The following is a 25,679-nucleotide window of genomic DNA, read 5'->3' as shown; positions in this document are numbered from 1 at the left end:
TTAAAATATGGGAAATATTGAAAATCATTTCACCCCTTTTAGGGGGAAATATGTTGTTTGGACTATTTGATTTGACTGTGTGCTAAAAAGCAATCTTACTTACCTGATAAACCTTTTTTTTTCCCCCTGATGTCTTACATGCACTGTTGCAAATATTCTGGGAAAAAGCCACGTTTACCTGCTTTTCATAACAAGTCCAAACATTATATCATTTAAATTAAACAATCTGACAAACTAAAGGCAATTAAAAAAAATAGATTTGTGTACTTTACGGAATGTATTTATAATACTCAAAGCCCCGAGCATTAGATGCAACATTTTTCTTTCTTTCCTTTCTATCTTTATTTGATCATTCTACTGTTATAAATATACTGTTAGTGTCAAAGTGTTACTGTTCACTGAATGCAATTCATACTGTTGCCCTATTGAAAATGTGTGAATAAAACAAAAAGTGCCATAGAAGGATATTTTCTCTTTTTTAAACAGCGGTCAGAGAAATAATAATAAAAATATTGACAAAGTATGCAACGCACGAATAAACATCTAAGGGTGATTCAAATCAAATAATGGATAATAAACATAGTTTTAAGGAAAAGAGGACTACATTTTCACAGTGCGTGAACCACATTACCCAGAAAGCAACGCGGGAGGTTGATCCTGTGTGTCGTCAGCCATACACCGGCGGCGTGGCTCTCCTCTTGTCAAACTCTTTCTATTTCTCATTAAAGCACAGTGTAACTAAGAACTGGTGGCGTGGCTTAAAATGACGGTACGTCAATGTCTTATTTATTTACACCTCAGACTGATAAATGCTTAGAAGATACGCGTTTCCCTCTGTGGACATTAACTTAAGGCAGCTATTAGCTAAGTGAGCTAGCATGAGCTGTCGAAACCTCTGCAGAAAAAGACACTTGGCTTCGTTTGGTCAGATGTTAACAGCAGATTTAATGTTTTTTTTGTGGCCAACCAATTTACTCATGAATCGCACCACGTTGACTCGCAATGCTGTTTTGTTTTCAAGGAGCGCAAAGGAACAGCGAAGTTGGACTTTCTGAGGAAGATTGAAGTGGAAATCCAGGAGAAATGGGAGAAGGAGCGAGCTTTTCAGCTCGATGCACCAACAACAATTGGGGAAAGCACAAAGTGAGAAACCTGCTCCTTAAATGGACTGCATACCCTCTTGACTTTAGTACCTAGCTATGCATTTGCTAAGGAAAGAGCTCGTTGTACTGAGGAATGTGAGAGCAGATGCTCTTTCTCTTTTCAAAGTATGTATAGTGCAACAATGCGCAAAGAACTCTTTGTTCCTCATGCATATTTTGTTTTTATCAGAACAAGCTCTGCAGGTATAATCAGTGATCATAAGTACAGGGCGAGCCTGTTGCTAGTTTAAAAAAAACACAATCCATCCCTGCATCAAATCCTATTTGTTCACAAATTACCGTTTATTTTCTCACTCCCAGCAAAAACAAGTACTTTGTCACCTTCCCCTACCCTTACATGAATGGTCGGTTGCACCTTGGTCATACATTCAGTTTGTCGAAATGCGAGGTAAGGATGCAAAGAACAAGCACATTAACTTCGAGCAGAACTTTGTTTGGCTTGTTTAAACTTGATGTTTTAAGATCACTTGTCTCTGAGGTCCTGCTCTCCCGTTTTGTTCTGACAGTTTGCTGTCGGTTACCAGCGTCTGAAAGGAAAGAATTGCCTCTTTCCATTTGGGCTGCACTGCACAGGAATGCCAATCAAAGTAAGATGTTGCATCAGTCCATTATGTGAGGAGGTATTGCAAACAAACATTGTTGCCACGGTGTTATAACAATAATTGTTCATTTTATCGAAATTGTAAGATCTGACATGGCCACTTTTTAAAGAAACAAATACAGTATACAAGTCGCTCCCTGCAGCAATTTCTTTTTCTTAGGAAGTTGGAACTTGACTAGTACTGCTATCCTTACATTATTTGCATTGGAATTGTTCTCTTTTAGTGCACTTTCCAGTAGTAATCCGAACCCCATATTTTATCCGCCAGGCCTGTGCAGACAAGCTGAAGAGGGAGATGGAGCTGTATGGTAACCCTCCTCAGTTTCCTGATGAAGAGGAAGAGAAGGAGGAGAAGCCACAGGCATCTGACGAAATCATCATCAAGGACAAAGCAAAGGGCAAGAAGGTCAGTATCGAAGAAAAAAAGAATTGTCGATTCTTTTCGCTCTGACTTTTAGTTCTATATTTGCCAGACATAACTATTTTGCCTCTTTTTCTTCTACTCTAGAGTAAAGCTGTGGCCAAATCTGGATCTGCCACTTACCAATGGGACATCATGAGGTCTTTGGGCCTGAAAGACAATGAGATTTCCCAGTTTGCCAATGCTGACCACTGGCTTGAGTACTTCCCTCCTTTGGCTGTCCACGACCTCAGACAGATGGGAGTGAAGGTGACTAATTCTGATGATATAATGTATGTAAAGAACTGCAGTTTTATTTATTTTTTGTAGCCTTCTGTCTGAGATGAACCATGCTTTGATTGAAGTGATTAAGATTACTCTTCATATTAACACTAATACAGTACAAGGACACACATACTAACATTTCTAGACCCCAGGATTTAATAGCATTGAGTAAAGTCTAAATAATTGATGCTATTGTCTCAGGTTGATTGGAGGCGTTCATTCCTCACCACGGACGTGAACCCTTTCTACGACTCGTTTGTCAGGTGGCAGTTTGTCATGCTGAAGGAAAGAAAAAAGATCAAGTTTGGTAAAAGGTAAAGTAGTCCTGTAAACTAGTCATGATTGGAGGAAAGATTAAGGAGAGAACAAAGTTGTATTTGTTTGTTTTGACATTACCTGAAGTACCTGTGAGTCTTTGTTTTCACCAAGTGAACGCAAACTTAAAACCTTTAAATAATTGAGATTATTGTTCATATTTAGGTAGTTAACTATGATTTTTGTGTGATTTTGGATCTTTACCCATGACAACCCTGGACTGTCTTGCAGGTATACCATCTACTCACCAAAGGACGGGCAGCCATGTATGGACCATGACAGGCAAACTGGAGAGGTAAAGTCACTTACTTTTTTGGGGGACTAAACTTTCAGCCATTGTTTTTTATTAAACACTTTTCTAGCAGGATTGTATCTTGTAGTTGTGTGTGTAGTTATGTGAAGTCAATTTTCATTTGACTGTCCTTCACTTACAGGGAGTTGGCCCTCAGGAGTACACGCTCATCAAGATGAAGATGGTTGAACCATACACAGCAAAGTTCAAATCCAAAGTCTTCTATAGCAGGTAACAGAGACTTGGCACTGTACTGTTGTTGACTGTTTTCAATATGGATAGTGTTGCACTTATTTTTTTTCTTTTTAAATCCTCATTCTGAATACGGCAGAGTTCATATGTACAGTTCAAGTCCTTGTTCTCCCTGCAGTGGCATGAAAGGCAAAAACATCTTCCTGGTGGCTGCCACCTTGAGACCAGAGACCATGTTTGGTCAGACCAACTGCTGGGTGAGGCCAGATATGAAGTACGTCGCCTTCGAGACGATCAATGGAGACATCTTCATCTGCACCGGCAGGTCTGCCAGGAATATGTCTTTTCAGGGCTTCACCAAGGAGAACGGAGTCGTACCAGTAGTGATGGAGATCCTGGGGCAGGTACTCACTTCGCTTCTGTGCTGCTTCCAATTCCAACAAACATAAAGAAAAATGTGTGGCATAAAATAGAATATGATATATAAGAACCAAGCAGTTCCTTTGCATGAAAATATCTCTGAGATAGTGCTTTCAAAACATGGAACCTATCAAAGCCTTCTGAAATGCTCTAACTCAAGTGTATTAAACATTATTCATGTGGTCGAAAACCAGCCCACAAGAGGCTCCAATTCGTCCCTGGAAATTAACGTTTTACAGTTTTTTGACGACTAGTGGACACAACATTACACAGACCAACGCTGACATATCAGTGATCATTGATGCAGTCATGAAAGCTTGCTACCAAATGCAATGGCTTATAGGAGACAGTTTGGGGATATTTCACTATATTTTGCACCATAAAGTATCGTGAACATTATCTTTATGTTAAAATTGTAGCAATTTTGGTTTTCTGACAATAAATAACTTTTTATCATGTAGACTCTGTGCTACAACAAGGAAAAATTTCAAGGTTTAAATTTCAAGGTTTTCGTGGAACTATTTTACATGTCTGGCTCACTCAAGAGGAAATATGGCCGTAAATATGCCCCCTGAACTAAAATGAGCATGACACTCTGATGTAACCCCTTGAACTTTGAACAAATAAGTCAGATTCTGCTTGATATATATATATGTATATATTTCTTTCTTATTATCATAGGATATCTTGGGCTGTGCCTTGAGTGCCCCATTGACCTCCTACAAGATCATCTATGCTCTGCCCATGCTCACCATCAAGGAGGACAAAGGTACGGCTCAACAAACTCTGATCACACCGATAACCAGGAAACTGCACTGTTTAAAGTTTTGTTTTTGGATGTTCTTGATAAACATAATCTCATTACATCAGTCACACCGTGTTGTATTGTGAAGCGTGTTACTCCGTCCAAACCTTTTGGACTTAATTCAGATTTTTTTTCTAATTGTCAATGTATTACTTTTTTTCTATTTTTATATTCAAGCTCCTAATATACTGAAAGCTTTTGATCTTTAAGCTTTTTTCAGATTATCACAGCAGATTACTGCATATCGTAGACATTTCTACTTACTGCTTATAGATTTAAGCTGCCAAGCAAACTTTAGTTTGGATGTATGTGCATTAATAAATACTCTTCTTGGATTTATGAACAACTGTGGCTCTTTGCCAAAGTTTCTGAAGGGATAACAATACCTTGCAGTGTAGCACTTTGCTCTCCTCTGTAGTGGTTTGTCAAGAGTTCAACAAAAGCTAACTGTAATCAATTTTAAAATTTTCATTTCTGAATATGCACGATCTCACAATATTGTATTAATTCTAAAATGATGGGCACAAAACATACCAGGACCTCAGAAAAGCAGGTCAACATAGGATTCAGAAGTGTTTTTTTTTTTTTTTTTACTTGGGTGTCAAATGAAGAGAGAAATGGCTGCTGTTTTCCCTCTAGGTAGACCATTTGCAAACATATCAAATGTACCTAATTGCAGACCTCCTCTGCTTTGTTAGACGTCAGTATTATCTATTCTGGTCTTTGTTGCTGGAGGGGTGTCGTTTGTCTCTTTGTGTTCTGTGTCCCGTTGATGAATTTCCGCAATCGTAATTGGAATTCCTTGAATGACCGAGTTGAAACGTCAGAAAGTGAGCGAGAGTTGAACCTCGTTTCCCCTCTATTAAAGTAAAAGAGACTAATGAGTGACATGGTGAATATCAGTTTTCACTTAATTTGTTTATAATTCTCTGCTGTGATGGGATTGTTGGGCTTCTGATTGGAAAAAGTGTAGAGTGAAGTTAAAAAAAAAAGAAAAAAAAGAAAGAAAGACCAGGATTCATGGATTATATGTGTTGTTGTGCTTTCCTCAGGCACTGGAGTAGTTACCAGCGTACCATCTGATGCTCCTGATGATATTGCTGCGCTCAGAGACATCAAGAAAAAACAGGTGACGCCACAGACCAGCCATATTTAAGAAATTCCATTTAAAATGTGTTTCAAGTTTTCAGGCACCCAAAACCTGTTTTTTTTTTCGTGCCTTGTTTATCACTTGAAAACACACTATATTCTACTCCCTTTATTAAACTTAATTTCTCTCCTCAAAGGCTTTACGCGAGAAGTATGGGATCGAGGACAAAATGGTTTTGCCTTTTGAGCCGGTAAGTTAATCCAGCAAATGTCAGGTCGATTTCCACTGAGAATACTCTGAAAGTACCGATTCAGACTCGGCTGCAAATAATGAAAGAAAAAAAAAAAAAAAAGAAAGGAACATTTGTCTGTGTATTTGTTTGTACTTCAGATCCCCATCATAAACATCCCAGGATATGGCGATCTGTCTGCTCCTCTGGTGTGTGACGAGCTGAAGATCCAGAGCCAGAACGACAAGGACAAGCTGGCGGAAGCCAAGGAGAGGGTGTACCTGAAGGGATTTTATGAGGGGGTGAGTTCCTGTGGTGCTTAATGAGTAGAACCCCGTTAACGCAGGTCAGCAAAACGCTGCCTCTCTGCTAAACCCCTGGTGGATACAACTTAGTGTGGGATTTATCTCCCAGACACAAATCAAGTAATTTAAAGCTTAAAGCCAGAATAAATTATTCATTAACAGACTTTTAGGTTCATGCGACACTCGGATAGTTTAGTTTAGACTCTGCAATGCTGAAAAGATCAAGAGTTAGCTGCACTGCATGGCACTCAACCGGAATAGGCCAGATTCTTTTATTTGACATTTGCCATCTCAGAATCCATCGATAAATACGAATTGAAGGGACTTAATCACAGTATGCGTGCATTCAGTCCACGGCTTTGTCGGAAAGGCAGTAACAGTGGACAAGATCAGAATCGGTCCAGTCAGACCTGCAGCAGTGTGAGATTTCTCTGAGAATGAATTCCTGTTTCAGATTATGCTGGTTGAGGGATACAAAGGGCAGAAGGTCCAGGACGTCAAGAAGCCCATCCAGAAGATGATGGTGGAAAGGGTAAGTTTGTTTCAAATTCAATGTGAAGATGAACTGCAGTCCAGCAATGTTTATTGTGCATTTCGAGATAATTGGTTTATTTTTAAAGTGTCTTTCTGTCTGAATGATGGTGATTGAATGTGCTGTTCAATCACAGGGGGAGGCCATGATCTACATGGAGCCTGAGAAGCAGGTCATGTCTCGTTCGGTTGACGAGTGTGTGGTGGCTCTCTGTGACCAGTGGTGAGTACGACAGCCATTTTGCTCGTCTATGTTTTGAAGTACAAAGGTGTTTTTATTCAAATAGATTCACTGTTGTACCTTATTGTCACAGAAATCAGGATAAATCCCGTATATTCTGCCTTTACTAATACGTGATTCAGTTTAGTGTGAAATGATCAACACTGTTTATTAAGACAAATCCTTTGGTGTTCAGGGGTACTGAGTTATGTTGAGAAGTGTTTTGAATATTGTTTTGTTTCAAAATACTCTTAACATGTAGAAGACAGAATCTATAGTAGACCTGTTTTGTATGTCACTGTGCTAAGACTGAAGTGTTACTAGTTTTGTATCATCAAATGTATTTTTCTTTCAGGTATTTGGACTATGGGGATGCCGAGTGGAAGCAGCAGGCCAACGAAGCGCTCAAGTCTTTGGAAACGTAAGATATAAAGCTGAGAGACAAAAATAGTCTATCCTGTCTGTTTGGGTTTTTTTTCAAAAGCTTGTCAGATTTTCTGAAGGTTTGAAAAATCTACAACAGAGGACAGAAAATAACTTCAAATACTTTTACTGCTCGTCATTGTCAGTGGAAGGCTGGAGCGGATCTCAAAGTACAAAAAGATGTTTAACTGAACCTTATTTTCAAAACAGTTTTTTGCAACATGCTCGACAGGTTCTGCGAGGAGACCAGGAGAAACTTTGAGGCGACTCTGGCGTGGCTGCAGGAGCACGCCTGCTCTCGTACCTACGGGCTTGGTAAGTGTGGGTGGTGTCCGATGACACGTCATGGTCATTATGTCATGACCTAAATTAGATTTAACTCTGCTTCAATTTGATATTGATGAATCGCCTTGTCAGCGATGAATAGGTCTAAAAGCTTCATGAAATTTCACCTTGGGCTGGATTGTTTGCGGTCCATAGGTGGAGACAGAGGACTAATGACAAAAACAGTCCGCCTCTCCTGTTCCTGCCGACAGGAATAGATGGAGACTGAAGGCCAGCTGGCAAACAGTGCAGCACAGTCGAGGCATCCTCCAGACACACCCCTCGGTGTCAGAATATGAAGCTCAGAGTTCTACAAACAAAAAACTGTCTGGTGTGCTATTCTCGATAGTTCTCCTGGAGACGTGTTTCACGCGTCTTATCCTTTCACTGTTCACCTCAGTATTTTACATCTTTAAATGCAGCTCTCCAGCATATGAACAAAGTGCAAATTTGAACTACTAAATGCTCAATTTAATCATTACTCTCAATAAATCTGAATGCTTTTCATTGAAAGTGACGATGGGGATTGACAGGAAATTAGGGCCTATGGGTGCATGTGCCTCAGCCCAGCCACTTTCATATATACTGTGTTCTTTAATCACTTGCCTTTAAAGTTCAACATTAAGTCTGTGTTGTAACACTGAAGCACATTCTCACTTTTTCTTAAAAGCTCTGTTGAAATAATGTAAAAAGGGAAGTTTTGCAATCATATCTTTGTAGACGGACACAAACATGCAATTAGCAGACTGGTACCCGATTTAGTTGCTTCATTTCTAACTTAAAGTTGAAGAAAATGTTGTGAAAATCAGCAAAAATGCACAGATTAATGCGTCATCTGTCAAAACAACAGTTTGGCCTTATGTGGTTTAATTCTGAGTATTTGACAATGGTTACATCTTGGTTTGTTTACAAGGAATTACAGTAAATTAATTCCTCTTCGTAGATGTTTTCTTTGGCTGCTCCGACATAAGCAGCTTGAACAAAAGGGCAAATTCAACAAGACTGACAATACAGACGGGGGCTAGCCATTGTCTCCATTTGCAATTTGTTTCTTTTACATGGGTGTGTGTGTGTGTGTGTGTGTGTGTGTGTGTTTGTCTCTCCGTCTCTCCGGGTGTGTGCGTGCACGGCGATTGGTTACCATAGGAACGCGGCTGCCTTGGGACGAGCAGTGGCTGATTGAGTCGCTATCGGACTCCACCATCTACATGGCTTACTACACCGTAGCGCACCTCCTCCAGGGAGGCGTGCTCAATGGACAGGGAAAGTCGCCGCTGGGAATCAAGTAGGCACACACACACACACACACACACTAAAGCTGTACTGTGCCCTGAATGAAGCCTCGTTTCGTGTGCCTTCCTTTCACTTTCCCTTCCATCAGTGCCTTCGAAAGACCGTAGACATGATCCCTAAAGAACAACCGCTTACCTGCAACAGCAGATTTTATTGCATTCTATTTTAATTTACAATATTGGTTTTTACAGATTTCAGATAGCAGATGCTTCCCCCCCCTTTATTTTCAACCCCTTATTGGGCGATCACCAAAGTGCTATTTGAAAGTGGGACATGTGAACCTTAAGGACATTTTGAAGATGATTCCATGGATCAGTTCTGGTATTAGACTTCAAGTCACCAAAGAAAAAAAGAGAGAGAGACAAAAAATGCTATCAGTTGTAAAGAATATGAAAAAAAACAACTATAATCTCACTGAAAATCACCCATTTTATGGTTTATGGCTTTGAAAATTGTCCAAATGGGAAGGAAAAATAAGAGGTTATTAAATGTTTTTGACAAATTTTATTTATTTCTACTGTCCTACAATATCACAAGTTATTTGCACATTGATTGATAAATATGCCCCCAGTGTGTTTGTTGTCACACGTCTCCGGTTACTGTGACAAAATTGCGGTACGTTTCTGTTTTGCCTGCTCGACAGGCCACAGCAGATGACCAGGGAGGTTTGGGACTTCATCTTCTTCAAGACGTCTCCCTTCCCGAAGACGGACATCCCAAAAGAGCATCTTCAGAAGCTCAGGAGGGAGTTTGAGTACTGGTACCCCGTGGACGTCCGCGTGTCTGGAAAAGACCTGGTGCCCAACCACCTGTCTTACTACCTGTACAACCATGTGGCCATGTGGCCTAAAGACAAGTGAGTTGACACATTTAACCGGAGCTGCATTAACTCTGCTTGTTTGAGCCTTTTTTGTGTGATAATTTTGTCTGTATTCAGCCAGGCGGATGTGTTCATAAAATCCCAAAACAAAGGGACTTTTTGACAGAAACGCATAAAATCTGCTTTAGATGTGATAATTCAGTTTCAATATGCAGAATCGAATTACGACTGTGTTGGATCATAATGTCACCCTACTCGTCGATCTTCTGCTGTCTGAATGTCTCAATTCTATCTCAATTGTACTTGAGAGTTAATCAAATTATGACCTTTTTGTTTTGCTTACACAAAGTCTTTTTATACCTTTTTTTTTTTTTTTTTTTTTCGTTTATGTGAGCTTTTTCTTACTAATATTATGTGCCCAGCCCTGGTTGGCTCATATCAGACAAAGAAATGCTTCGATATACAAGATGTGTGCTCTTTTGAAATCGAGGTTAACTTGATGACGAAGGTGTTGAATCACACCATGAACGTTTTCTCTCCTTCAAAGCGGGAAGTGGCCACAAGCTGTGCGAGCGAATGGACATCTGCTGCTGAACTCTGAAAAGGTGTGTCCTGCATTAATGGTGTGAAATGTAACGTCATCGGATGTATATTAAGCCATTTCCACCAAGGAACCTTCTGGCTTTAAAGAATCGAATGTTATGGCTGTGTTTTTTTTTTTCAGACATGAAATTATTAGAATCATAGTTGAGGCTGATTTGTGATTGTTTAGCTTAAAGAGCCGAGGACAGTCACTTTAGGGCAGGGGTCTGAAACCTGGGGCGCTGGAGCCACGTGCGGCTTTTCAGCACCGCTGTAATGGCTCCACGAAGCTGTCAGAAAATATAACGTTTAAAAAAAAAAAAAAGAAATCTTCATTTTATGAGCATATTGTACTATGTTTGTTTTTTGTTTTTTTAAATTTCTAAAAGAGACAAAATAGTGAAACATCTAAAATAGCTGAAACTGATGAAAAAAAAAAAATTACAAAAGTGGCCTCAAATGAAGAAGAAAAAAGAAAAAGCTAAATAACAGTGAAAACAGCTGAGGCTGACAGCTTCATCAACTAAAATGGCTTTAAAAAATGATTCAAAAAACAAAGCCACCGAAGAAATACATGTCTAATCTAAGGCCCCGTTTACACGACAACGAATTCGAGTGTATCCGCAAAACTTTCTTCACTTTTGGGGGGGGGGGTCCGTTTACACGGCACCAGTTTGCGGATGCACTGTATCCGCAAAGTTTTTAATCCGGCTCCCAAGGTGGAAAGATTCTTTCACGGTGCAAATCCCTCCTGCAGAGACTGCCGGAGGCTACAGAGCCTGTTACTGCGCATGCACATCTCTCCCCCTCCCTCCTGCTCATCCAGTTGTACACAAACATGGCGGCCCCATAGTGGTAATACTCGCAGCCTATAATCTCGCTTTATCGCCCAGATCAGTAGTTTAATAGTTGAGACTCACCCCTGATAGCATCCGATGTGTCATCAGTCCATGCGGATGTCGTGGTTCTCGTGAAACGTTGTCGTGTAAACAGGGCCTAAATTGTAGTGATGAAACATCAGACTTTTTTTTTTTTTCAGTGAGAAATTGCAGCTGCAGACAAAATGTAATTGACGCAAAAGTGGCTCTTTTAGTCGTAAAGGTTGCAGACCTCCGGTTCTGGGAATAAACTTCGTCTGTCATTTTATTTTTATTTATTTATTTTTCGGACAATGTGTTTGTAAGATTAGGATATTTGGAGGCAGGTTTGGTCCAACAAACCAAAAACATTTAAGTATTTTGCCGCAAAACAAAAATCCAATCTTCTCATGACGATATTGAACTTGTTAATTAACATTAAAGACGTGTGCTGTCAAGAACTTGAGTCGTGCTGTTGTCACTGCTGGTTTGCAATCGTCTGTAGTTTTAAACACAGACTTTAAGGTCTTTTTGAACCGCACTTTGTAACGAGCTTGTGTGGGTGGTCAGACTTGAAAGATTCTGACTGCTAACATCTGTGTTTTTGTTTTTACTCACCAGATGTCCAAATCAACAGGGAACTTCCTCACTCTCACCCAAGCCATAGACAAGTTTTCAGCAGACGGTACAGTCATTTACTTGATTTATCTTCCTCCGACTCTTTGCTTATCTTCCACTGTTTTCCTCTCACGCCTCGATATCTTTGTCCTATTATCTTACAATGTGGAAGAAAAGCTCATTTAGAGCAGATTAGTGAGTTTTCACAGTGCATTGGCCACTTCATCCATTTTTATGTTCGAGACTGAACTACTGTGTATATTGAGAATAACTTACCTGCTAGATGCTCCTAGTTCTTGTCCCAGTCCCTTTTTTTTCCCCCCCTATTGGAATCATGGATTATGTATGTGCATGACCTTCATCCCTTCATCAACTGCTGTTGGTCAACAAGATGTCGAGGAAAAGCAAATACTGAAGGAGCATACGAGTAATAATGTTTGAAGTCAAATGTAATTCCAAAAGGCTCACTTTAAATTTCCCATTGAGAGAATACATTTCTTCTTCTTTTTCTTATATTTTTGATTCTTTTTTTTCATCCATGCCTCGATGGCACTTGGATTAACTCTGCTATCCCACATATCTTCACTCCATCTCAGGATGAGTTGAGCCTTTCCCGACTGGTTTCCTTTTTGTTTGTTTTGCACCTTCTTTATTTTTACCTTCTGAAAGAGCTGAATAATAGATCTGCATGTCTCTTGAAGTCATCCCACCATGGGGGCAGAGAGCGTCATGCTCCGACAGCGGATAGACGTATTAAGTCGACTTCCTCTCGACGAGCTCGCTGATGTCTGCCGGGTATCTGAAGTTTTCTCAAATGCTACAAATTTTTTTTTACGAAGCCTCCAAACTTCACGTAGGTGCCGAAATGTTTTTGGCAGAGAAAGGGAATGCTGTGTTCAGAGCCTGGATATTTGATGTTCGAGTCACATTCTAAAGGCCACTGAGCCTGTCATGTAACCCGCCTTCTCTTTTCCTCTGGCAGGTATGCGTTTGGCTCTTGCTGATGCTGGCGACACAGTGGAGGACGCCAACTTTGTGGAGACCATGGCTGACGCCGGCATCCTCCGTCTCTACACCTGGGTGGAGTGGGTGAAGGAGATGATCGCCAACCAGAACAACCTGAGGACGGGACCTGCTGACACCTTCAATGATCGTGTCTTCTCCAGGTATGTGGAGGATAAATACATCATGGTAGGCAAGTTCTTATTCAATTTTAAGTTAACGGAGAGATCGTGTGAAAGTAAGCCCAAGCATCTGTAGTTGTTTTGCACATTTCAGCAACAAGGTAATTCAAAGGGCTTCATATCGTGACAAACAGAAATGATAACTAGAAGCGAGAATCAAAACACACAAGCTCACAATAATGACATGAAGTGCATGCAATACAATAGATGGAGCTACAGTGCAGCATGAAATACATACACTTTCTGCCAAGCAGACCATTTCCAGCCCTTTATAATGGGGAAAGGCTTATTATTAAAATGCATTAGAGCATTGTGCCATCAAGTGTCTTGAATACTAAACATTGACCTTGTGAGTAGAAAAAAAAGTAAATCAGTAGATTTATAGATTTTTAACTGACCAAGTCCTTCAATTTCAAATATTTTTTGAGGTTCATAGTAGTGAAGTCTATCCCTGAAAGTAGGAATATTGATTCACCAATGTGGATGGTCACTGTTTCATATACTTTTTGTTGATGGGGTTATAGTCTAATTATTTCGCACAAGAAATACATGACTAAATGATTAATCATAAATATATACATACAGAATATATATTTATTTTTTAATTCATGCACCTCCAGTGTATCTCGAGGTACCCGTATGCCCTGGAGTACTAGTACACTATGTCAATAGTAGAGTGAATATCCAAATACTGCTTTAAAGCAGCATCAGTTTCATCTGCCCAAAATGAAGAATTAATTTATTTAATATGAGGCCAAAGGTGCGTATAAATGATAACATCGGAGTCGCTGAAACCTGGAAATATTAAAAGATTTAATTATAGCTGTCTTTCAAAATGTGTAATATTTTTCCTTTCGCTGTTATTTTAAAGATCATCTTGACACTGTTTAATACAGGTTGAAAAGATCAGGAGAATTGGGCAGATTTTTTTTTTTTTTTAAGGTGAAATAAACACACTGTGATTAGTTGCAATGGAAGAAAACCAAGCTAAGCGATGATGTGTAAACAAGTTTCCTGAGAAAATCTTGACCTTCACTATACTTTCGGTACAATTACCTGCTGGTATACAATCGGTACATATTGCAGCGTGATTAAAATGTTTGTGTTTGCTTCAGTGAGATGAATGCAGGCATCCTGAAGACGGATCAGCACTATGAGAGGATGATGTACAAGGAGGCGCTGAAGACGGGCTTTTTCGAGTTCCAGGTAGACGTTTTTTACCAGTTTTGAGATGTTGTGATTGTGGATACTTTATGACACAAAACGATTAAGGATTCCAGTATCAACTGGTACCTAGTGTGCACTGAAGGCCCTTCAACACCTTTAAACACGTTCACTGTGTGTATTCAGGCCGCCAAAGATAAATATCGGGAGCTGGCCATCGAAGGGATGCACAGAGATCTCGTCTTCCAGTTCATCGAGAGACAAACTCTGCTGCTGGCGCCCATCTGCCCGCACCTCTGTGAATACACCTGGGGTCTGCTGGGGAAGGTAAGAGACGTCGTTCCAAAGTCTCGCTGCCGTCTTCATGTTCTCAGTGGCTTGGGTTGCTCCGTGTTGAATTCTGAGGCTCGGCTCCCTTCGGCTTCTGTTTTTGCTTTCAAGTGAAACGGAAAATATTTTGACTTCCCGTGTTGATTTCCATTTATGTGGTGCACCTGGGATCAAGCCTCTAAACCTCCCAGGTTTGTGTGTGCCTGCAGTGGAACTGATCCCACTGTTCATCTACCTTTGTGCAGCGGCAGCTGACACATTTCCACAGTTGATGGGCTTGTCCGCGGGGAGCCCGTCTTCTTCACACTTCCTCTGAAACGACTGCACACGGCGTTACATGCCTTCAAAAGCACAGAGAGCCAAGAATATTTTTAACGCTCAAATTTATGAATATGAAGGAGGGCTGCTGTGTGTGAGATGTCGGTTGTTTTTTTTTTTGCCCAGCTGTCGCTTAGCAACCACAAAAGGCCCCAAAACCAGTATTTTTCTTCAACCATGTGTTCAGCACCGCTAGTTATGAAGCCGAGAGCCACACAGGACACACAGCTACACACGTCGGTGTGTGAGGTGTCACATATCCTCGTCAGATATACATTTCAGAAGAACATTACTTAAAACTAGTGAAATTATCTCTCCCATGCAGCAAGTTAATTTTACTTGATAAATCTTGAGATAAGAGTTTTAAATCTAGAAATAAGTCATCCCAAGTGAGTATCCTAAAAGCTAAAAATGCTGATTTTTTTTAGATCAAAATACTTTCAATACTATCAAACTTGATACTGTCCAATAATAAGTAAAACATAGTAAATATCTTATTTGTCGGAAATCAGCGTTTAAAAACAAGAAAGACGTTCCTATTTTAAGTGAAGATTTTTGAGTATTAGTACAGTATGACTATACTGTGTCTTGATAGAAGTTGGTTTATCTTGAAATAAACATAAATCTGTATTAAAACTAAACCCAACAAACGTAAAACCAGACCTTTTTCTAAGATTATACATCTTGAGTGACATGTGCCTGGGTAGTTTATGAGATTTGGAATAACTCTGGTGAGCTTGATTTTTTTTTTTTAGTCTTTAGACCAGAACACACTAACTGTTTTTCCTCCTCACTAACTCCTCATCCTCTTTGCTCCCTGTTTTGCTCCCAGACGGGTTCTCTGATGAAGGCCTCTTGGCCTGTGGCCGGACCGGTCAACGAGATCCTGATCCGCTCGTCTCAGTACTTGATGGAGACGGCACACGACCTGCGTCTGAGGCTCAAAGCGTACATGCTTCCCCCCAAAAGCAAGGTCTGATATTACGTCTTCACTTCACTATTGTAACTACGCCAATTAATTCTGGAATAAATATTGATGTTGGAATTGATTGCTATATATATATATAATTATTATTATTTTTTAATTAATAAATTTTTTTTATGAAATCCAGCTCTTGTCTCGAAGTGTTCATTAGGCCCAGTGATTTAATTGGAGGCGGCAATATGTCAAAGCCTTTCCTCCCTCAGGTGTTGTTTAACAGTTTGATGGTCGTTTGATGTGGAGTACAATGATGCAGAAAATGAAAAAATGCCGCACAATAACGAGCCTCGGAATATCAGGCACCGGCAGCATAAAATGGAGCTGCAGTTTAGCAGCAATTCATCATGCCTGAATCCAGTTTCGAGCGACTGAACACTTGGAGAGAACACTTCAGGTCTAAAGTCGCTCTCGAGCTCAAGTATAATTTGCTACTAAGATGATGAACTGATGGTTATTAAAGAGGTAAAGACACATCTGCATACGAGTTTAACAAACTTCCCTATTTTACCTTATTAAAGCTGGATCCCAAAAATAAATATAAAGCAGATATAAAACAAAATAAAAAATTTGACTCAGGTTAATTCTTCAAATCACATATAGTTTCTCGATGTTGTTTCCTTATAGTACTCAACTACATGACCCTCCTACATGTAGTATTCTTTGCAATACACTTATGGTACAATCTCCAGTCTCTGTGTTCACTGTGGGAAAGTTAGTCCATTATTTATGAACAGTTTGGCACTTCGATAAATGGCTGCAGGCAGCGGGAAAGAAAGCAAAATGACTATTGACAAGATCTGAAACAGCCGATATCTCCTGGTTCCAGGACATAGTTATTGATTTGCTGCAAATGTATTGTTGCCATTGAGGCAAAATGAAAACATGATGGAAAGACGGGAGAAACAATCTGCTCTGTACAATAAGAATAGTTTTAAGCCAGATGTCTGTTGGGAAGGCTGCAGTATGTTTTTACTCAACCAGGAAAAAGGGAGCTGCAATTTCAATGTGTTTACCTAATTTTAACAGTATAATTATTCATAAATCCGACGTAAAATTTAAATGTGACGTGGACATAAAGACAAATTATTTAATAGCATTAGTAATCACTGATCTAATATGTTGGCACACATATACTTTACATAGACTTGTTGAAAACGTCATCAAACACATTTTATTGGAGCCCAAACGTTTCTTGCAAGGTTTTTATTCAGAAACTCATACTTATGTATTGACCATCAACTTGATCAGTGCAAAACAAAATTATTGCTTTGTTCTGAAAATGAAATTATAGACCAACTGTCAAGAAATCGATAAGACAAATGCCAATTTTACCATTAGAAAGGATATGATGCCTATGAAACGCTAAAGATAATCTGGATTAAAAACTCTAATAGCTATGTTAAGAATTTAAATCGAACTGATGAAGGAAATATATTTTTTTGCTGCGAATCTCAGTTATTTATCTATTGATGGGATTGATTCTGCAGGTAAAATTGCACGGATTGAAAAATATTGTCATGATAAAAGTTTTCCGTCTTCTCTGCAAAAGATCAAGATGCTTTCAGCCATTTTTCTGCCACCGTCTCTCAGTTGCAGACCGTGTTTGTTTTTTCCTTCAACAGAAAGGTGACTCAAAGCCACCAGGCAAACCTTCACACTGCAACATCTACGTGGCCACGAGCTACCCGCCATGGCAGCACAGCGCCTTATCCCTGCTCGGCAAGCACTACAAGGTACGAGACGTCGGCTCTCCCTGACATTCAGCACGGTGTCAAGTCTGACATTTCTTTGTAGGAAAAGTGCAAGGGTCATTGTTGTCCATATTTGAAGAAGTTACCGGATCAATCTATTGTATACCGATTGTATCATCAGTTTTTGCTTTCCTGATGTCGCTCCAGAGCAACAACGGCGTCCTCCCCGACAACAAAGTGATCGCGACCGAGCTGGGAGCGCTGCCCGAGCTGAAGAAGTACATGAAGAGAGTGATGCCTTTTGTTGCCATGATCAAGGTAAATCTGCTTGGACTTTCTGTGTGCAGAACGCGGCTCGCCACCTCTCTGCTTGCTTTAGTCCTTTTCGTAATCGATTCCAAACAACTCGGTTGTTCTGCAATGTTTGTTTTTTTTGTTCACCGCTTCGGAAACTCAACAGTTCTTCCACAAGGTGGCTTATCTCCTGTGTTTGCACACAGCTTTGCTGACGAGCGGTTTAAAGTTTGCCTCAGTCATTTTGCAGAGAAGACTGTAGTGTTCGACTTCAAAAGCAGTTTTTTTCTTCCTTCTTCTTAGTATTGATCTTTGTATCAAGCAATGGCGAAATTGCAGAAATGATTTCAACAAGTGCTGCGTTGACTTCACAAAGGAATTCCAGGAATATGTGTTCAGTCTGTTTATTGATCAAAGGGATACAAAACACATTTACGGGCTCAGTCAGTGTTTTTCTCTTTGTCTGCAACATTGATAAAAAAGTTAGATTTTCTTACGTCAACAACTTGGCTGAAGTTCTGAATGTCTTGGTTCCTACTTCTTGCCCTCATGTCACAGTTTTGAGCTGCATTGCTTCTGGATTCTGTTTCATTTCCACCATTTTGTTCTCTTGATCTCAAAGCAGCATTCACATGGAAAAACTGCTGAAACTATCACAAATAACGACACATAAAAAGAAGCACTGTGGTCATAGTCGCTGTTCTATCACGCTTGTATACTCGGTAAAGGTCAAGTTGCGAGTAAATGAAACGGAAGCATGTTGCTAATTAAAATTTCACGTGTCATATCTCACAGGTGCTCTGGGCTTTGTTGAAGTGTTGCCGTTTCACTGCAGTGATCAAACAGAATGAAGCTAATAAATAATCATGATGAGCTCTGTATTGGTCCGCGGTCTGTCTCTCAAGCTGGTCTTGCAGCTTTCATGTTGTTTTCTCTCCCGGCTCACATTGTTTGATGTTTTTCTTTTGGGGGGGTGCATATTTTTGACTTATAAAGCACCCCTTTGAATAATTTTTACTCCTGTGGCATTAACATACCGGTGAACGTTGCGTGTGATGCCAAATTATAGCCATGAAAGCATGTTTTCTATAGTAAAGAGATAAGATCCTGCATTGGCTGTTATTCTATTCTATTCTATTTCTGCTTTTCACTCTTCAGGAAAACTTGGAGAAGAACGGACCCAGAGTGTTGGATCTGCAGCTGGAGTTTAATGAGCGTGCTGTTCTCACGGAGAACCTGGTCTACTTAACCAACTCTCTGGAGGTACGCAAGCATTCCCTCCAATCACTTTGTGATTTAACCCGACTCAGGACTTGCCTATTCTCACCAACTACACCTGAGGCTTTTGTGGAGAATTGTGTTGAATAAAGACGGCAGTCTCATACTCGATTTGTTCAGGTGAAACGACAACACCGGGCTGCAAAGGTACCGACGCAGATCTCAAAATGCAGAGTCAAAAGGGAGAGACTCCACTTGCTTTTGTTTGCCTTTTCAATGCATGTGAAAACTGTAGGATGCAGTCGCAGCATTTGCTTTCTTCAGAAATACCTCCGCTTTTTCGGCTGAGTTTCACACTTCTGCAAAAGTGAGTTGAGACAATCTGGAGCTGTCAGTCTGAAAATCCCTTAATGCTTTTGTCTGCACTGAGGCTTAGCCTAGTCAGAAAAAATGCAAGTCCTTAAGATCCCTTAGGGAAACCAGCACAGACTTCACAGCATTGCAGGAAGGATTCATATTTGTCAAAAAAAAAAGTCTGAATCAAAGTGTGTCGTTTAAATAAATCATAACTAAAGATAGGCGATACACATTCCTTCATCATTAATCCTAACACTGTGACCCAGGAAAGGTTTTTTTTTTTTAAAGATTTTCTTTACATTTTAATAATTTTAACCTCGTTTCGCCTCATGCAGACCGTTCATCTTCTCTCTTATTGGTTTACAGTCGTGTTGCTTTGTTTCTCCTCTAATAAGTGGCAGAACACCAGCATTTGTCAGCGTGCATGACAAACAAACCTGTATGAACCCTATCTCGTGTGGAGTGCAGTGCTGATTATCTTTTTGACGTTGTTTTCCTCGGCAGTTGGAGCAGATTGATGTCTTGTTTGCCTGCGATGGTGATGACAAAGTGAAGGAGGACTGTTGCCCTGGGAAACCGTTCAGCGTTTTCAGATCGGAGGTAAAAGCTTCTAGTTGGGTGATGGCTGCTCAAACTTTATCAGTGTCAAAGGATGAATTTTGAGCTTATTTTTCTTCTCATGTGCCTTTTTTTCCTCATTTTGTTTTGTTTGCAGGTCTTTCAAGTATATGTGTATATTTTCTCCTCTGCAGGTACTTAGGTGGATGTATGCATCCCCAGTGATAAAAAAACAAAAACAAAACACATTTATATACTCTCAAAGAAACCTTGTTTTTTGCCCATTTCTCCAGCCTGGAGTCTGCGTGTCTCTGGTGAACCCTCAACCATGCAACGGTCTGTTTTCTACAAAAGTTGACATCCGACAAGGCGACACCAAGGACAGTGTGGTGAGAAGGCTCGCCAAGATCAACAGACTCATCAAAGGTTTGTCAAAACTGTACATATCCAAAACAAGTTGTTCTTGGCGAGTCAATGTTTAAACCCATCGCTTAATATCTTAGTACTTTTTAGTCAAAATGCATTCAGATGTTCACTGATTAATCATCCTTGTGAGAAACATCATGGCAGGTCATTCAGATAAACAAGACACTCCTTATGTAAGAAATGTTCACCACCCAGAGTTACTCCTGTGACTGTTGATCCAAGTCATCCTCTCTCCTTGTCCCTTTTGCTTCCACCTGTCAAGGATTTATTTTTAGTCCAAATTCCGATAACTGATGTATCGGCCGATTAAAATTTTTTTTTAGTGATTAGAAGTGATCATTACATCAATATGAATCTAGCTCACAACGTTGGAATGAATTACTGAAAAAATGCCGCCAGAAACAAAATTTCTCATTGTTCAAAAATAATGGAATCGGGGACTGTTCGTCTTCTGGAATGTTCACCTTATCATATCGGTTTTCAAAGAAATGTCCCTGCTCCAACGTGCCGTATTCACGTTACCGTCAAGCCCTGCACATGCCTGACAACAACCCGTGTATTTGGATGAGGTGCGTTGGACTATTGTGGCTTCACAGTGCCAGTGATGGAACAGAACTCGCCACTGTGATCACCTGTGAGAAATTCAAATGACTCCGAGAAGTTTAGAGAGGCTTATGTCAGTGCATGAGGACTCACATTTCTCTCTGTCAGACGAAAGCCAAGGCATTAAGTACGGGGATCTCTCTGCTGGCAGCGGCAATAAAACTGTTCCAAAGCAGGGATCATACGTGTAAAAGCATTTCCAAAACTTTGAGTTGTTCCTGGGAGAACAGGCTTTTGAATACTTTTGGAAACGGCAGAACAATGCAGCAAAACTAAGTCACTGAGAAAGTCTGTGTCCGTGGAGAACCCAAACGCACTCCAAGTGTGACAAACTGCATTTAAAGACCCTGTGAAATGACTTCTGAGTGGTACAGTGCATCCGGAAAATATTCAGTGCTTCACTTTTTCAATTTTAATGTTACAGCCCTATTCCAATTCTACACACGACACCCCATAATATCAATGTGAAAAGGTTTTCTTTCTCAAATGTTTGCAAATTTATTAAAATCAAAAGACGTAGGAATCACATCTGCATAAGTTTTCCCAGGCTTTGCTATGAAGCTCAACGTCGAGCTCAGGTTCATCCTGTTTCCTCTGATTATCCTTGAGGTGTTTCTGCTGTTTAATTGGACCTGTGGTGAATTCAGCTGATTGGACAGGGTTTGGAAAGGCACACGCCGTCTCTTTAAGGTCCCACAGGTGACAGCATGAAGTCAAAGGAATTGTCTGTAGACCTCCGAGACAGGATTGTCTTGATTCACAAACGTGGGGAAGGCAGAACAACAAGTTCTGCTGCTTTGAAGGCCCTCATGAGCAGAGTTAACTCCAACATCTGACGTTCTGAACCATCAGGACTCTTCCTAGAACTGACCAGCCGTCTAAACTGAGCGATTAGTGGAGAAGGGCCTTAGTAAGGGAGGTGACCAAGAACCAGACGGTCACTGTCAGAGCTCCAGAGTTCCTCTTTGGATTGAGGAGAAGCTCCCAGAAGGACAAGCTCCTAGCAAGCACATGACAGCCCATGGTGGACGGCAGCGCAGTGTTTTTACCTGCTCCATTAAACTACCATAAAACATGACAAACTACGCTGCTGCCAGGATGTTAAAGTGGAACATGAAAACTGAGCTGGATGATCAGACGAGGCTTCATGTTGCCTCATCTTCTTTTTAATTTTTACCCGAGAGAACGATATGGAAAGTGGACAGAGTGGCCAGAGAGAAAAATAATAATAACGCGTGGGAACGAGATAATAAGTCGTTACCTCAAATCAATAAAGCGAGGGAACGAGATAATTTAATCTCTGGCCAAGAGATTGACGAAGGGAGAGGTCTGTATGAGGCAGCAGGGGGCGCTCTGCTATGAGACGCTCCACAGAACTTCTTTATAATACAGCAAACTGTTTGGTTCATCAGTAACTACTAAACAAACTACTGTAAATGAAAACTTGGAGTTTTTTGCCATAAAATGAGCCTTTTAATGGCTTCATGTGAAGCTTTTGATTCAGACACGTCCAGAAATAAAGTGAAAGGAGCAGAAATTCACTATGCAATGCCCAAACATGTCTGTATTTCACATGCTTTAGTTAGAAAACACCAATATCTAATGTGGTCCGTATCATTTGATCTCAAAGCTCCATAACAGCAAATATGATGGGATGGAAGCAGCATTGGTGAAAAAATATAACACGAGGGAACGAGTTATATATATATATATTTTATAAAAAAATAAATAAAATTCTATGGCCACTCCGGGGCTCCTTAAAGACATAACTCTTCATTACAGTATTGACTTAAATCAAAGTTAAGTCCTCGGTCCAACTTATCATGAACGCAGCGCCGCCAGTGAACCGCATGGTGAGAGTGAACCACGCTGTTAAAAAGTTAACGCACCTCCGCTAAGTTCAACGTCAAGATAACGCCTGGTTAAAGTTAACCGAGTTTTGAACAACAAGATAACAGTGCCGTTAAAAGTTAACGGTCGGTTAAATGTATTTAACGGCCGGTTAAAACGATAACCCAGTTTGGAACAACCGGGCCCAGGTCAACACCATCCCTACAGTGAAGCATGGTGGTGGCAGCATCATGCTGCGGGGAGGTTTTTTACCGGCAGGGACTAGGAGACTAGTCAGATTGGAGTCGGAGAGAAAGACGCGAATGTGATTGAACCTCTTTGGAGACGTCTGGAAATATCTGTGCACCGACTGGTGCCGTCAGGAAATGTCCTCAAAAGCTGGATTAGCCATCAGACAGTGATTTTCACAGGAAGAGAAACGGAGAGCATGTTCTATAAATAAAAAATTTATTGAAAGCAGACCTGGTTTATCTTTAGATATGTAGGCACATTAAAAGGTCAGTTTTTTATTTTACAGTATTTTATGTGATGACAGTACACACAATATTCAGAAAGTCTCACTCTCTGTGTTATTATTATTATTCTACCTTAATGTACAAACCGCAAAGACATTTTTTTTTTTGTTTCAGGAAAAACCTGATAATTAGTTTTTGCACGGCGCTACATTTGTAAGAAAGCGTTTGGTGGATGAGCAGCAGCGCTGAGCGTTTTGCTGGTGCCCATTGAAAATGAGCAAAGTCTCCTCTGCCAAGCAGCGTTGAATGGAATTATTTGGGAAACACGTCTTCATGAAAGCTTTCTCACAATCTGCGACTTCACCGCTCCCACAGCTCCTCCGTGTTTGATGTTAAGAGGCGTTCGCTTATGTAAGAGCAGGTTAATAATCGGGCCAATTTTCTTTGAAGACAGTTATTCTCTTCTCTGTGTCTTTAATGTTTGATACTTGCGTTCTTTCTGACCTCGCTCATCACTTTCCATCTTCCATGCACCATCATTTGCACTGCATCATTCTTTAGATTCAAATCCCTTACACCACCCACCCCCACCCCCCCCACTTTTTTTTTTTTTTTTGGTTGCCACTTCTGCTTGACTGTGTCTCGCTCCTCCCTGACAGATCTGTCCAGAGTGAAGCTGATGAGGTATGAGGACCCCGTGTCGGGGCCTCGCCGGGTGCCCGTCCTGGGCCAGGAAGAGAAAGGCAAGCTGCCCATCTCCAACACATCCGTGTTCAACGTCAACCTGGAGGAGAAGAAGATCAGTCTGGCTGACAACGGCCTCACCGCCGACATCGGGGACACTCTGGTGTATCTGGTCAATTAGGAAAACTCTCCGACACGCAGAGGCACATTCAGCCGTCAGCTCTCTGGACACGACTCGATGACACGCATCATGAAAAAGTCCCAACAGAATGGGACTTTTTTTTTTTCACCTGTAGATGCCTTCCTTCATTTGTTTTGTTAGTGTGCCGGTGGTTGTTCTGCTGAATGTGACCTCAGGGAATCTTGAAGCTCGTGGGACCTGAAAACTTTCGCTTCCGTCTTCGTTTTCCATAACATGATATATTCGCAGTACGGTTACATCGGGAGTTTGGTTTGAATACAGTACTTCAGAGAGGCAGAATCTAAAAACCATTTACAGTATCTTAAGTTTTTATTTTTGTCATGCTTGCTTGTATAGTACTCTGTCTTTTTTCTCGAAGGTCGACTTTTTGATGTCGGACACAGTGAACAAGCAAAAGGTTTGACACTGTAAAAGTGATTTTTTTTTTTTTTTTCTGACACGAATAGAACAAATACTTACCAACGGATCCTGTTTGTGCCTGAACAGTCGCTCATTGTATTTTATTCTGCTCCCTACAGAGGGCCTGATGCTTTCATATGGATGGTAATGTGTCTGTGGTGTTGTTTTTTTTTTTACATCATTGAGATATATAACTTGCTCATGTTCTGTCAGCGCATCACACAGCTTTCCTATCTTCTCGCCGAGGTTGGTTCTGGTTGGACTTTTCCAGAGGAAGAAAAAATAAATAAAATAAAGCTTCTTAAACAATCAGCTTCAGTTGATGACAATTTCTTTTTCAAACATTTTATTACAGGATATATCCAGATGCGTATAAACCGGAGAATTCATCCACCCAGTTTCTACACCTCCTGAGTGTGTGTGTGTGTGTGTGTATGTCGGTGTGTGATCGGTTGATGCAGGGAAGTCGGCGAGCGTTGATTGAGTTCCCGTTCACTTTTCCACAACCAACAGAGCCAGTGTGTAGACCGTGTTGTGAGATCCCGTGTACCAATACCTGCAGAGAGGGAAAAGTAGTGCGAGCATAACTCAGTGAACTGTTAGTTAATGGATATTGACAATTAGTGTGCAGTAATATTTAAATCACTTTTTGTTGGGAGTGAAAAGCCCTTTTTTTATATTTTTTTCAAATCAGTTGCTCAGTTACTGATGCAGTTTGTATTGACAACACCTCATAATCCGAATATTACCAGAAACTAATTAATATTAACCCATTATTTCACCTATGTTTTTTTTTTAAATCTTATTTCCAATATGTACTGACTATGTTGTTGCTCAACAACCACTCAATTCATAATTAGTTCATCAGTCCCGTAGTTTTCTGCTCTGACTAATGACTTTAAAGTGTGTTTCTCTCCCTTTTTCCTGAAAGAGTTCTTTTTTTAAACTTACTAGAACCAGCATTTGTCAAACCAAGGATTTTGATATTTTGCTGAGAGTAATGGACAAAGCACAACACTGAGAGATCAGTGATGCAGCAGTGAGAGATTCCTGATGTCTTAAAAAAGCAAAAGAATCATTCCTGAGGGTAAATAAACAAAGGTGAACGTGAAGGCTACAAAATGCAGCAAATAGATGTGGAGGTTTTATGACATTTCACTGTATTCCGCTCTCAGAGAATAAGCTTAAAAATATTTTT

General features: G+C 40.4%; 1 protein-coding gene across 2 annotated transcripts; it reads left to right on the top strand.

Annotated features, from left to right (window-relative positions):
* The first annotated feature begins 643 nt into the window (after nucleotides 1-643).
* lars1b (leucyl-tRNA synthetase 1b) lies at nucleotides 644-24,798 on the top strand. Of its 2 annotated transcripts, XM_080483662.1 has the most exons (32): nucleotides 644-769; nucleotides 1,022-1,143; nucleotides 1,464-1,551; nucleotides 1,670-1,750; nucleotides 2,033-2,170; nucleotides 2,273-2,434; nucleotides 2,651-2,763; nucleotides 2,996-3,059; nucleotides 3,199-3,287; nucleotides 3,427-3,652; nucleotides 4,350-4,437; nucleotides 5,526-5,602; nucleotides 5,760-5,813; nucleotides 5,954-6,094; nucleotides 6,552-6,629; nucleotides 6,766-6,851; nucleotides 7,204-7,269; nucleotides 7,504-7,586; nucleotides 8,742-8,880; nucleotides 9,532-9,744; nucleotides 10,256-10,313; nucleotides 11,769-11,832; nucleotides 12,748-12,931; nucleotides 14,065-14,155; nucleotides 14,300-14,440; nucleotides 15,594-15,734; nucleotides 17,366-17,476; nucleotides 17,642-17,752; nucleotides 18,887-18,991; nucleotides 19,808-19,903; nucleotides 20,155-20,287; nucleotides 23,856-24,798. In XM_080483662.1, exons 1-32 carry the CDS (start codon nucleotides 764-766, stop codon nucleotides 24,059-24,061), a joined length of 3,555 nt encoding a protein of 1,184 aa, XP_080339788.1. In that variant the 5' UTR covers nucleotides 644-763; the 3' UTR covers nucleotides 24,062-24,798. The 2 variants fall into 2 exon arrangements, with proteins under 2 accessions (XP_080339788.1, XP_080339789.1); XM_080483663.1 differs by lacking the exons at nucleotides 644-769; nucleotides 1,022-1,143; nucleotides 1,464-1,551; nucleotides 1,670-1,750 and having other exon boundaries at nucleotides 2,119-2,174; nucleotides 2,275-2,434.
* The last annotated feature ends 881 nt before the right edge of the window (nucleotides 24,799-25,679 follow it).

The sequence above is a fragment of the Lipophrys pholis genome, assembly GCF_963383615.2.
Source record: "Lipophrys pholis genome assembly, chromosome: 16".
Taxonomy (NCBI): domain Eukaryota; kingdom Metazoa; phylum Chordata; class Actinopteri; order Blenniiformes; family Blenniidae; genus Lipophrys; species Lipophrys pholis.
Note: the sequence above shows the minus strand (reverse complement) of the source record. Positions and strands in the feature narration are given on the sequence as shown.

What these genes read in the sequence shown, in the direction of transcription:
- lars1b (XM_080483662.1), top strand. An exon ending in ACAAAGCAAAGGGCAAGAAG is followed by an intron (nt 2,171 to 2,272) that starts GTCAGTATCGAA and finishes CTTCTACTCTAG; the next exon opens with AGTAAAGCTGTGGCCAAATC. An exon ending in GTGGCTCTCTGTGACCAGTG is followed by an intron (nt 6,852 to 7,203) that starts GTGAGTACGACA and finishes TTTTTCTTTCAG; the next exon opens with GTATTTGGACTATGGGGATG.